At 50.4% G+C, this 12,161-nt stretch overlaps 6 protein-coding genes across 6 annotated transcripts; 3 read left to right on the forward strand and 3 right to left on the reverse strand.

Moving 5' to 3' along the window:
• Positions 1–3,202: 3,202 nt before the first annotated feature.
• LOC117902476 (tetratricopeptide repeat protein 8) lies at positions 3,203–5,278 on the forward strand. The gene is made up of 3 exons (XM_034813885.1): positions 3,203–3,801; positions 3,861–4,900; positions 4,956–5,278. Exons 1-3 carry the CDS (start codon positions 3,417–3,419, stop codon positions 5,172–5,174), a joined length of 1,644 nt encoding a protein of 547 aa, XP_034669776.1. The 5' UTR covers positions 3,203–3,416; the 3' UTR covers positions 5,175–5,278.
• Positions 5,262–5,887, reverse strand: LOC117902481 (ADP-ribosylation factor-like protein 16). Its single transcript, XM_034813892.1, has one exon. It carries the CDS (start codon positions 5,865–5,867, stop codon positions 5,289–5,291), a length of 579 nt encoding a protein of 192 aa, XP_034669783.1. The 5' UTR covers positions 5,868–5,887; the 3' UTR covers positions 5,262–5,288.
• A 168-nt stretch (positions 5,888–6,055) lies between these two features.
• LOC117902483 lies at positions 6,056–6,629 on the forward strand. The gene has a single exon (XM_034813894.1). The coding sequence runs from the start codon at positions 6,121–6,123 to the stop codon at positions 6,562–6,564; it is 444 nt and encodes a 147-aa protein (XP_034669785.1). The 5' UTR covers positions 6,056–6,120; the 3' UTR covers positions 6,565–6,629.
• LOC117902484 (60S acidic ribosomal protein P1) lies at positions 6,622–7,397 on the reverse strand. The gene is made up of 2 exons (XM_034813895.1): positions 7,201–7,397; positions 6,622–7,044 (listed from the first exon to the last, which is right to left on the reverse strand). Exons 1-2 carry the CDS (start codon positions 7,270–7,272, stop codon positions 6,778–6,780), a joined length of 339 nt encoding a protein of 112 aa, XP_034669786.1. The 5' UTR covers positions 7,273–7,397; the 3' UTR covers positions 6,622–6,777.
• Positions 7,398–7,545: 148 nt separating this feature from the next.
• Positions 7,546–8,664, forward strand: LOC117902480 (ribonuclease H2 subunit A). Its single transcript, XM_034813891.1, has one exon. The coding sequence runs from the start codon at positions 7,584–7,586 to the stop codon at positions 8,613–8,615; it is 1,032 nt and encodes a 343-aa protein (XP_034669782.1). The 5' UTR covers positions 7,546–7,583; the 3' UTR covers positions 8,616–8,664.
• On the reverse strand, positions 8,628–11,986 carry LOC117902474 (F-box-like/WD repeat-containing protein ebi). Its single transcript, XM_034813882.1, has 3 exons — positions 11,558–11,986; positions 10,298–11,478; positions 8,628–10,238 (listed from the first exon to the last, which is right to left on the reverse strand). Exons 1-3 carry the CDS (start codon positions 11,613–11,615, stop codon positions 9,393–9,395), a joined length of 2,085 nt encoding a protein of 694 aa, XP_034669773.1. The 5' UTR covers positions 11,616–11,986; the 3' UTR covers positions 8,628–9,392.
• Positions 11,987–12,161: the final 175 nt, after the last annotated feature.

Below are 12,161 nucleotides of genomic sequence, written 5' to 3' on the forward strand. Positions count from 1 at the left end.
TTTTAATGAGCTTTTTTATGGGGCTGCAAGGATCGAGACAGGAGACGGAGGATCAGGGCAAACAAAGAGTGAGAGATTGAGCCAAACCAAGCGAATGCATCTCCATGTCAGCAGTGGATGATGATCAAGATGATGATGAAGCTTTTTGCTTTTGCGGTTTATCCATACATCACCCCCCCACACATCGCCCATCACATACTGGCAGCCTCCAAACCTCTTTAACCGATTCCTAGGCCGATTCAATGGCATGGAAATGCTCGTACTCGTACTTAAGGTATTTGGTTCCCATGGGCTGCCGTCGCTGAGCGATGCCAGCGGGGTGGAGTGGGAGGTGTGATGATTATTATGGTAACACAGTTTTTGGCGGCAGAAATAGATACAACCGCAAAAGAAAACAAAAGAAGAAAACACTTGTTCAAACAGCAAATACTCGTGAGTGCGAGCAAAACAATTTTTCACTATGAAGTTTTGAACTTCAAACAGGCAGCTGGATGGGTCTACGTATAAATGAACTACAAGGAGAAATATTTACAAATTTGTGTAAGGAATAAGACTACTTCTTAGGTTCGGATTTCAAAAGAATTAGTGTACAAATTATTGATGAAAAGGCACCACAGCTAACATCCCTGAAGCTATGATCTGCAAAAGATTTTTGTTAATTTTTGTTGAATCAATTTCTAAGCTAAAATTAACTCCAAACACTCAGCACGGATAATCCTTAGAAGATCAATTATATTGAGAGTTTTCTAAGTGCGTAAGGAAAATAGATATTCTTATTAAATGGTTTTAATTGTTATAAAGTCAAATCTTTAGCAGAAACAAAATCTGGAATGATATCTCTGATATTTGTAAGACATTGCAGCTGCTTCATCTGCTTAAGAATTTTCCTCTTCACATATATTTATATGAATATAGTTGTATGCTTTATTAACAGAGCATAAACCCTTTCTCTGAAGTACCCTTCCACACTCATTTCTCTATAAGTTACCCAACTAAAACGAAAATCTTTGATCTCGCACACTCTCTAAAGCTAAAAGTTCGCCAGCACCAACTTCATTCCGCTCGAAATCAGTTCGTGTGGCTAAAGAATTTCCCAGGGAGCGTCTGAAGCTGTGGAATACCTTTCCTTACCTTACCCCCAGTTCAGCAGTCCACAGCGCGGCACAGCTCAATCTGCAGCTGTCAGGTGTGGCCGGCTAATTGAGAGAGTCGCGTTACGAGATCATCTTGACACTTTTCGAGGCAGCAGGCAGAGTCAGAGGCAGTAGGCACCTGCCGGACGCCATGGATCCGCTGATGATTAACTAGTCACTCCAATTGAGAGGCAGCCGGAATGATGGTGGAGCGCAGGCAGCGGGACAGACAGGGAACTGGCACCAGTCAGGTATGAGGTATGTCGTCTGTGATAAAAACACCGACAAGTCGCCCCGCTGCTGACGCATTTTGGCCCAAACGGCTGATAAGCCGCCAACAGTCTCAAAACGTAAATTCAATGCCAAAAAAAAGCGAAAAAAAAACTCTCTCGAAACACACAGGAACACACAGCAAATAGAAGATACAGATAAAGATAGAGGGAAACAGATACAGATACTCAAAGCTAAAGATACAGCGATCCGGCGATAAATATGTAAAATTCTTCTGGGTTTTTTGTTTCGGCACAAATGGAAGTGGAAGATCCCAGCGTATTACTTATTCAAATTTCGATTAGCATCTTGAACCGTGGGAGCAAGTAATCCCCAACCCTAGAACTGGTGCCCCTCTGAGGGAACTGCCTCTGCACCTTCTAGACTGATAAATATTTGAGTTTTGCATGCCATAGCCATGAGTTCAACGTCGTACAGCGAGTCTTCAGGTGGCTGGCTCTGTGGCTCTGTGGCTCTGTGCTGTTGTTGCCGCTCATTTAATTTTCAAACATTTATCAACAAATATTTGGCGCTTATCATTTGTTCAACTCAAACACATAGAGTGGAGAGGAGCGCGGTAATTATGAGGGTAGCGCAGAGGCAGCAGCTCTGTGGTTGCTCCACTCCTAAGCAGAAGCTGCATCATCAGCATCAGCAGATTTACTGACCCGAACACCTGACAGGCAACCAACCAACCAACCATCCAACCACATTTATTATGAGTATCTGCCCTGGCTGGACTTTTGTGCAATAATTTGCATGGATTTCTAGCTGTGTATTTGTCGTGCTGATGCTGCTAATTATTGTGGGTGTGGAGTTCATGCTGGGTTATGGTTATGGATGGTGGATTGGATGGGGACTTGTCTAAGCTTTTGGGAATTATTTTTTAGGAATGGTTGAACCTTTAACCTTGAGCAACTTGAACCTTTTAGCACTACAACAGCTGCCTGAAATTATAACTAAGGAATGTTTGGAGTGATATGAATGAATATGAATAATTTCTATAAATAAAAAGAAACCAAAAAAAAATTGTTGGGACTTATGGTTATTATAGAAACAATTGTAAATTCCATTTTTATGTCACATTATATTCTCTTCTATTATATTCTCCTCTCTTCCATTCTACTACTGTACCGTTTGCACTAAGCCGACCGAGGGGCGCTGCCACATGACGCACGACAGGCATAAATGCAGCAAAAGGAACGATGTTAGATGAATTAACAAGCAAAATTGTTACTAAAAATACAAAGTAAACAAATAGATTACCAATATTAATTCTACCCATAATGTAAAGTGGTTAATTATGTGTTTAATTATGTTAAAGATAGCCTGAGAGGCCAGCACTCAGTGCCCATAATTTTCTAAATATTTCTCTATTCACTTTTCCTAAAGAAATTCCCCAAAGCTCTAGCCGGCAACTATCTTTTTAGGGCTAAGGTAACACATATTTTTCCCATGGGGCAAGCGCAGAGCCCAAAGCAATTTGTGTTTTGGTTAGGCCCGTGGGTTGCCATGGGCACCGGAAGACCCTTTGGCTAAGGCAAAAACCCATATGCAGGTATGTACCTGTGCCCACAGTCGATACTCGCAGGAATCCACAAATTAAATCTAACCAAAGAAGGAGCCCAGAGACAAATTATGGGCATAGAAAAATTAGAAGAACTAAAACAAATGCCAGAAGCGGCAGCAGCAGCAGCAGTCGGAGAGCTCTAAAACCGAAACAGACGAAGGTAAGGGTAAGCGCAGGAAGCGGCAAACAGCATTCCTGCCAGAGAGTGACAGAGAGAGAGAGAGAGAGAGAGAGAGTGGGGCGGTGCCGCCCGAGGGCAGAGGAATGACACGCATCCGGTTTTGAAATTCCACAGAGCCAGGCCAAGACCGAAACAGCAGAGAACAACCCAAAAAAAAAGAGAAGATCCAAGGAATTCAGACACTTGAAGTCGCCAGCCAGAACAGGAAGAGCCAAAGCAACTCCATCTTTAGTGAGGGGCAGAGGGGCAGCCCCCCGTGCCGATGGCGACACTGGAGCTGGACTACTTCAGGGCCGTGTCCCTCTACCGTCGCCGCTCCTACGAGCAGTGTGCGGAGCTGTGCAACGCCCTGTTGCAGGCCGGTCACGACAACAATGTCCAAATGTTTGCCACCAAAGAGGGAGGGGAGCAGGAGGAGCAGCAGCAGCAACAGCAGGCGGAGACCGAAGGCAGCCGCAGATTCGGTAGCAATTTGCAACGCATTGGCCCGAGGCAGCAGCAGCCACAGTCGCAGCAGAAGGCCGTCGCCGCATCCATCATGATGCCCACTTGGCTGATGGAGGGCGTGTGGCAATTAAAGATGCGAGCTCTGACGCAGCGCGTCTACCTGGATGACCTCGAGGTGGATGAGGCTGGCGAGGAGCAAGGTGAGTCTCAAACCAAACCCACTTTGACTGCATACCAAAGCCAAACTTCCCCCCCACAGCCCACGAGGAGGTGGAGTTCGAGCGCATTGCCACGGCCGCGCGTCCTGGCAGCAGCATCAAGACCGCATTCCAGCCGCGGCCGAGCACCAGCCAGCGCCTGGCGCAGCGCAGCAGTCGAGGCGTTGGCATGGCCCACTCCAGCGATGGGCGGCTGAACAGCTCACGTCCGGGTTCCGCGGCCGTGGCGCGTCCTGGCACGAGTCTGAGTCGTCCGGGATCTTCGCTGGGTGCCCGGCCAGCATCGCGCTGCGGCACTGCGTCGCGGGTCAGGGCCACCTCAGCGGCGGCTTTTAATGTGGGCGATGCCACGTCGAAGCTGTATCAGGCCTCACGCCTCAATCCCACCATCTACGCGGAGCGTGAGACGCTGGTCAAGGCGCTGTTTCAGTTCCTCTACTACCACGAGGCGGATGTGCAGAAGGCGCATTCCCTCTGCCAGGCGGTGCTCGAGGTGCAGCGGCAGCGACCCATTGCCACAGGCACGGACTGGTGGTGGCAGCAGCAAATGGGACGATGTCTCCTAGCGCTCCACTATCCACGTCGCGCAGAGCCCTGCCTGCAGCAGTCCCTGGCAGCCTTTCCCCATCCGGACACTTATTTGCTGCTGTCGCGGCTCTATCAGCGCCTCAAGCAGCCGGAACGCGCTTTGGTTTTGATCGGGGAGGTGGTGGATCTGCGTCCCTTCGATGTCACCTATCGCCTGGAGCAGGCGCGCATCCATCAAGCCATGGAGCGGCAGGAGGACTCGCAGCAGTTGTATCGCCTGGTGGCCCGCCTGCAGCCCATCAATGTGGAGGCGCTGGCCAGCATTGCTGTGGGCTACTTCTACGACAACAATCCGGAATTGGCTCTCATGTATTATCGTAGAATACTCTCGCTGGGCGCACACTCGGCGGAGCTCTACTGTAACATAGCGCTGTGCTGCCTCTATGGCGGACAGATTGATCTGGTGCTGCCCTGCTTTCAGCGCGCCTTGGCCATGGCCACACAGCCCGAGCAGAAGGCGGATATTTGGTATAATTTGAGCTTTGTGGCAGTGGTGAGTTCTTCCGCATAGGATTCCAAACTTTACTTAAATATAATTTTAAATATAGACCTCTGGTGACTTCAATCTCGCACGTCGCTGCCTGCAGCTCTGCCTCACCTCGGATGCGCGCAATGGCGCGGCTCTGAACAATCTCGCCGTGCTGGCTGCTCAGGGTGGAGACATTATGGGCGCCAAGTCTTACCTAAATGCCGCCAAAGATATGATGCCCGATGCGGAGGAGGTGACTGGCAATCTGCAATTTATGGATATGCATTACAAATTGTAGAGAAAATCGCGGCACACGCGGCTCAAATTTACGTTACCCAACACTGTTTCAAAATAAATTAAATTTTCACCAAATAAACGGTTCATGGAGCAGCTTTTATTCAATCTCCACCCCCTACTGCCTCTGCAGCCACTCGTAGATGGAGTCCAGCCCCACTTTGTTCACAGCACTGGCCTCCACAATGGTCACCTGTTGGCGTATTTGCTTCTGCAGCTTGGACATTTGCAGCATGAGCAGCGCCTCATTGCGCATCTGCCTGTAGGAATAATCCATTTTGGCCAGCACCAGCAGAATCTTGACCTTCTGCAGGCGTGGCTCCGTCAGTATGGAGTAAAATAACACCCCAGCAGCCGAGATCTGGCAGAGATTGGATGTGTCCACCACATAGATGAGTTTTTTCACGTCCTCAAAGTACTGCCGCCACAGTGGGGCCATGCTGCCGCCTATCTCCAGGATCTGAATGGACTTGGGCAGATGTTTACTTCCGTGGGGGTGTGCTGGAGCAGCTCCATCTGCTGGCGGTGGCTTTGGTTTGTCGCTGTTTGGCGATTTGGTGGGAAAATGAATGCGATAAATGCCCGTGCCAATGGTGGGCATGGAGTAGCTTGTCTCATCAATGGAGTCCGGCTCCTGGAGCGCCTTCAGCAGGTGGGTCTTGCCCGAACGCTTGGGACCCAGACAAATACAGGACATTGTTTAACGTTTATTTTCCTTCTGCTATTGATCAAACAAACGGAAATGTAACTCCGACTCCCTCTATCGCACACATTGTAAACTAACGCAGCAGTCTGTTAAAAGCCAGCACAAAGGGTGCTGTTGTAGTCACTTTTGCAAATTACAAGGTATATTTCGGTATATTTCTGAGCGCTTATCGAAAACCCACTGTCACACTGTGGTCACTCTGTATGCTGTCTCATCGTAAACAAAATTTATATTTGTGGATATAATGGATGAAATTTGCGAGAAACCAAAACCCACAGAAGTACCTCGTGAGGAAGTAAAACAAACCGGCTTTGAGAAGCAGTTTTCGGTGCCTGTGAATGGCATACCCACGGAAATAGTGTACCATCGCTTCGGGCGCAAGCGTCTGCTGGTCATCACGCAGCTGGGCAAGATTGCCGGTACCTACAATGTGAGCTTCGACATAAGCAACAATCCCTCAGTGCTCAAGCCCGTGCACGATCCGGATTTCCATGTGTCTGTGCCGATAACTATACACTGCTGTCTGGGCGCCAATACGGCAGAAGTCGACTGTGCCATACAGTTCCTGGTCAACAATACCAAACTTTGGGAATCGCCAACGGATTTTGTTATCTGCCTCGGCCTGAAGGAAATCGACAGCCCCAATCTGCACGCCCTGGCCAAAGTGCTCAACGAAGTTGTGCTCTAGCATTATACATTTGTACATTATTATTATGATAACCCAATAAACGTCACAGACCAACAATCACTTTTCGCAAACGTTTATATTTCGTCGAATTTGTACATTAAAACGTGTACGAAAGTCGGAAATAAAAAAACATCACTTCATAGGGATAAAAAAGCACAAACACGGCGGATGTTATGTCGGTATGGATGTGGTTCATAAGCAGATATTGGATGCTTAATCGAACAGGCCGAATCCCATGTCGTCGTCGGACACATCGGACTCTTCCTCCTTCTTCTTCTCCTCCTTCTTGGCCTCGGCGGCTGGTGCATCAGCGGCAGCGGGGGCAGCAGCACCACCAGCTGGGGCAGCACCAACTCCGGAGCCGATGTTGGTGATCAGATCCTTAACGTTGACGCCCTCCAGAGCCTTGGCGAAGAGACCGGGCCAGTAGGGCTCGACCTCAACGTTGGCGGCCTTCAGGATGGTGGAGATTTTCTCACCCTACGGCAATACATACAAAAAAAATATTATTAGTAGGTGTTGTGGAACAGTGCAATGCATCATAGGATTAACAAATCTTTCACAAATCCATTAGGATGCCGCCAAACCGAAAAGATTTGTTTTCCCTTGGCATTGACTTTGACAACTCAAACTTACAGTGACGGCAACATCGTCATCAACCAGGATGAGGGAAGCGTAAACGCAGGCGAGCTCAGCTTTTGTCGACATTGTGAAATTGGTGTTTAATTAATGATTGTGCAAGTCGCCAAAAATTAATTTGTTAATAAATGGCCTTAGCTCTATTGAGAACAAGCACGCTGGGGAAAAGTCCAAACCGGAAAGAGCTGATATCGGAAGTGTGGCCGCCGAAGACTTTTCGAACTAATATACCGTCTGACCATAAGAAATTTACCAAAATAGATGTTAAATATACCATGTTATATACCAATACACAATTTTGGCACCAGAATATACCAACAAGTATAAAATGTACCATGAACGGTCACCCTGTCTATTAGTAAACAAAAAAGGCGCGCAGAATGTCGGACTCAGAAGATATCAAAATCAAGGCGGAAAACGAAACTATAGCCGATGACGATATATCCGAGGATGAGGAGACGAAGGAAATACTGAAAATCACGTCGCTAAAGTCGCTGGGTCCCTTCATCGCGTCGCAGGAGAACAGCCAGAACACGGTGTACCTCAGCGATGTGCCGGCCGTGTGCAAGGATAAACCCTGCATGTTGGGCGTAGACGAGGCAGGCCGGGGTCCCGTGCTGGGTCCCATGGTCTACGGCATCTCCTACTGCCCGCTGGAGAGCAAGCAGGCGCTGATCGATCTCGGCTGTGCCGACTCCAAGCAACTGACGGAGGAGAAGCGGGACATCATCTTCAACGAAATAAACACCCTCGAGTATGCCAACAGCTGCGTGGGCTGGGCCGTGGAGATCATCTCGCCCAATGTGATCAGCACGAGCATGTACCGGCGGGCCAAGTGCTCGCTGAACGAAGTCTCCATGGAATCGGCCATGGGTCTGATCCAACGTGCCATCGATGCGGGCGTGAACATAGCCGAGGTCTATGTGGACACAGTGGGGCCGCCGGAGAAGTACCAGGAGAAGCTGCTGCGTCGCTTTCCCAGCTTCAAGATCACCGTGGCCAAGAAGGCCGATTCCACCTACCCAATTGTCTCGGCGGCCAGTATCTGCGCGAAGGTAACCCGCGATCATGCGCTCAAAGTGTGGCGCTTTCCCGAGGGTTTGGTCATCAAGGACAATGCCTTTGGCAGCGGCTATCCAGGGGATCCAGTCACGAAACGTTTTCTCACTGAGAATATCGATTTGGTCTTTGGTTTCCCGCGGCTCGTGCGCTTTAGCTGGTCCACAGCGGAGAATGCGCTGGCGGACAAGGCCTACGACATGGAGTTCGATGAACCGGACACGGAGAAGCCCAAGTACGCAGGCACCAAGCTGACAAAGTTCTTCAAGGGCACCAACAAAGAGGGCGAAGTAATACGCGAGGAATGTCGCTTCCTCAAGCAACGTCATCTGTCCAGTGTCCACGAGTTTTAGACGTTAGATAAATCAATTTTAAATATAGCTTTAGCTTTAATGAATCTTATTTTTTCGCCAATTCTTCTTTATAAATCTTAGGCTTACGTTTGTGTTTACAGGCTACGTGTGGGGGCGGGGCGGGGGATGCAGTTACACTGTTCTGAATGTATGCGTGAATCGGTTATGATCTCTCCATCTCCATCCATCTGCATGTCTGTGGAGCTGGGAAAGGGTTTTGTGGGACAATACTCGTACTCGTATGATTTAAGTCTTAAGTGTAAAAGGGCAGCATGAAGTTAGGAGGAGGAGAGACTATATAGAAGTGGTTTAGAGGGGGGTTCGTCATCCACTCTCGATCGATACAATAACAAAATGCATAAAGTTATACTAAACGATTTCTGTATAAAAATTGTGTGGGGCGGGGAGAGTTCTTAGAAACATAGAGCTTACAATTAAGATTAAAAACGATTAGAAAACGTGCAGAGGGAGGAGAGCTCATCGGGGGACTAAGTGTACGAAAGACATTGGACAAAAGCATAAGGGGGGGTGGAAACTCGTTACCCAAAACGCTTGGACATCTCTGAAGGTACAAATGAAATGGATATTGCTTCATGGGAACAAGAGAGAGTCCAAGCAAGAGCTCCAAGCAGCTCCGTTTTAAAGGTGTGTTGCTGGGTGTTCGTGGATGTTTACAGTTTACATAGAAGCGTTCTTTTTTTAATAGACAAAACTCAGAATCTCCTGGACGCGTGCTGGCGCTGTTAGCGTATCCACAACGCCATTGAGTGCCGTGGATCAGAACTTCCGCAGATCGAGCACAAAAACGCTGCCGTCGGAGGCACTGGCGCCCACCTTCGTGCCCTTGGAGTTCCAGCAGACCTCGAAAATGCCGCCAGTGCCCTTGTAGCTGTGCACCAGCTGTCCGGTTTGCGTGCTCCAGATGTGCACACACTTGTCGAAGCTGCCCGAGGCCAGATGCTTGCCATCGGGACTGAAGGCCACCGAGTAGACGGGCTCCGTGTGCTTGGTGAGCGTGTGAATGCAGCTGCCCCGCTCCACGTCCCACAGTCGCACCGTGGAATCGAAGGAGGCCGAGGCGAGAATAAGATTCGTATTCGGATTATTTGTGCCCGGCCCCGTGGGCGACCACTTTATCGTGTAAATTTCCTTGGAATGCGCCTGCAGATCGTGACAGCAGCGATCCCGATTCATGCTCCAGATCTTCAGTGTCATGTCATCGGAGCAGGAGGCCAGCAGCTGTCCCTGCGGACACCACTTGATGGCATTCACCTCGTTGGTGTGGCCACGGAACGTCTTAATGGGCTCATTCACGCCCAGCCGGCACACGTGTATCCGTTGATCCGTGCTGCACGAGGCAAAGGCCTGATTTGTTTGCCAATCAACGTCCAGGGCGGGTGCACTATGGAAGGCAAATTGTTGCGTGCACTGGCCCGTGGAGGCGTCCCAAATGATTGTTGTTTTGTCCACGCCGGCGGAGAGAATGTAATTGCCGCTTTTGTTCCACTTGAGCGCGAATATCGGTCCCTTGTGCTGGCCCAGCGTGGAAGCCAGCCGTCCGTCTGTCTTCCAAATGCGCGCATAACCATCGTAGCTGCCTGTGGCCAGCAGCGAGCCATCACACTGCAAGGGAAAGGCATTAGAAATGTGTAACAAACCACGACTGAGCGTTGTCTACTCACATTCCAGTCCAGCGATGTGACATCCTTGTTGCTGGGCACCTCTGCCCCGCCCTTTTGGATGCAGTGCCGCAGCACCAGCTGATTGGAATTGGTATTTGCATCGGACATGTCCCAGATGCGGGCAGTACTGTCGCCAGAGCCACTGGCCAGCAGGTCGCGACTTGGGTTCCAGGCACAGATGAACACCTCGCTCTCGTGGCCACGCAGAACGCGTGCCTTGGACTCGGGTATCTCGATGCTCTGATCAATCTCCATGGCCTCCACGGGTGCGGGTGTGCCGCCCGTCGAGGAGGAAATGGTCCCGCTCGGAGCTGAGCTCTGCGCGGTGGCTGTGCCCGCCGCCGCATTGTTGGGCTGTGCACCCACTCGGATTGTGACAGCCGCAGTGGATGCCTTGGCACCCGCGGCTGTGGCTCCTGCCGCAGCTGCCGCTGTATCGGGATTGGAAGTCGAGACAGCGGCTCCGGCGGGTGCTGCGCCACTGGACGGCTGTTCGGCGCTGCTGGAGGTGTTGCTGTTGCCATTGGTGGATGTGGATGAGGCGGCGTCGTCTGTGCTCGTTGCATTTGCATTGCCCGCATTGTTCGCCGCCGTCGAACTGCCGGGCTCACTGGAGTTGGCCTTTTTGTTGGCTCCGCTGGCGGCTGTGGCGGAGGAATCACCTGCCGCTGGGGCTGTGGCATTGGTGGAGCCGGCAGTGGCTGCCTGGGTTCCATTTCCGTTGCTTGCCCCACTGGCCGCGTTATTGGCACTGGCTGCGGCACTCCCACTGGAATCCACCTCATTGGTGGACTCTGTGGGCGTTGTGGTGCCCGTGGTGCTGCTGGATGACTTTGTGGCGCCCGCATTCCCCGTGCCCGGCTCCACCTTGATCTCGGCCTTCACATTGCTGTTGGCATTTGTGGCTGCCGGCGCTGTGGAGTCCACGCCGGGTTTGCCCGGCTCCGTTTTGACTACCGGCTTGGGCGGCTTCACCTCCGGCATCACAGCATCGATCAGGGAGAGACCCTCAATGGGTCGCGCCACCTCACCATCTTCGCCCACGCTCCACTCCACCTCTGTGTAGAGCAGACCCTTCTGTAGGATGGTGAGCAGCGCAGCCGGCGGCACCAGGGCTCCATTAATATTGCTCTGCGAGATGTGCGACTCGATGCCAAATACGTAGGAGGAATGCAGAAAGCCTACAACACAGAAAGAAATTAGATATGACTAAACGTTGGCAGCGGTGTGCGAGGGGCCAATGGAAAATCCCCGACTCACCCGACTCCTGGAGATATCGGTAAACAAGAAAGTTTACCTCGTCGCTGGAAAAACTCATGGCTACAAGGGGGCGCACTCTTCCAGTTTTTTGTTGTTTTTGAATGCACTTCAGGTCCTAGGAGCACTCGATGGACGACGACGACCGAATATTGTGGCGGTGGCGGTGGCGGCGACGGCAATGACGAGGGAGATAACACGGCACTGCGTAACACATGCGTCTGCATTTAGCACGCGCTCTCTGCTCCTCTCCAGCAATCGGATGGTGCCTGCTGGGTGTGCTGATGTCGCTATGTGGCTGCTAGTTGCGGTAGATCCGGCCTGTTGCTAAAATTCCCAATTCACTTTGAAACGCAAGAGCATTTTACATATTTTTTTCACAAATAAAAACTGAGTATCGCAGCCCTGAAACGCGCAAAAAAATGGCGGAGTTCAGGCAAAAGGTCGCGAGTATGAGGTGGCTCGTTGCGGCTTTTTGTCCGCTCCACACATGACGTCAGAAATGTAAAAGCTCGAAATGGGATATAAACATCTAATTTGCTCAGGTGACTGCATGAAACAAAAATAATGTGATTTTTTCCACACTCAATGACTTCACTTTCATTGA

This window comes from Drosophila subobscura, chromosome U, assembly GCF_008121235.1.
Source record: "Drosophila subobscura isolate 14011-0131.10 chromosome U, UCBerk_Dsub_1.0, whole genome shotgun sequence".
Taxonomy (NCBI): Eukaryota; Metazoa; Arthropoda; class Insecta; order Diptera; family Drosophilidae; genus Drosophila; species Drosophila subobscura.

Bases quoted from the DNA above. Each gene is read 5' to 3' on its own strand.
- LOC117902476 (XM_034813885.1), top strand. From the start codon at position 3,417: ATGGCGACACTGGAGCTGGACTACTTCAGGGCCGTGTCCCTCTACCGT. The intron at 3,802-3,860 runs GTGAGTCTCAAA...TCCCCCCCACAG, and splicing joins TGAGGCTGGCGAGGAGCAAG to CCCACGAGGAGGTGGAGTTC. The intron at 4,901-4,955 runs GTGAGTTCTTCC...TTTTAAATATAG, and splicing joins ATTTGAGCTTTGTGGCAGTG to ACCTCTGGTGACTTCAATCT.
- LOC117902481 (XM_034813892.1), bottom strand. From the start codon at position 5,867: ATGTCCTGTATTTGTCTGGGTCCCAAGCGTTCGGGCAAGACCCACCTG.
- LOC117902483 (XM_034813894.1), top strand. From the start codon at position 6,121: ATGGATGAAATTTGCGAGAAACCAAAACCCACAGAAGTACCTCGTGAG.
- LOC117902484 (XM_034813895.1), bottom strand. From the start codon at position 7,272: ATGTCGACAAAAGCTGAGCTCGCCTGCGTTTACGCTTCCCTCATCCTG. The intron at 7,045-7,200 runs GTAAGTTTGAGT...GTATTGCCGTAG, and splicing joins ATGACGATGTTGCCGTCACT to GGTGAGAAAATCTCCACCAT.
- LOC117902480 (XM_034813891.1), top strand. From the start codon at position 7,584: ATGTCGGACTCAGAAGATATCAAAATCAAGGCGGAAAACGAAACTATA.
- LOC117902474 (XM_034813882.1), bottom strand. From the start codon at position 11,615: ATGAGTTTTTCCAGCGACGAGGTAAACTTTCTTGTTTACCGATATCTC. The intron at 11,479-11,557 runs GTGAGTCGGGGA...TCTGTGTTGTAG, and splicing joins CCGATATCTCCAGGAGTCGG to GCTTTCTGCATTCCTCCTAC. The intron at 10,239-10,297 runs GTGAGTAGACAA...TTTCCCTTGCAG, and splicing joins TCACATCGCTGGACTGGAAT to TGTGATGGCTCGCTGCTGGC.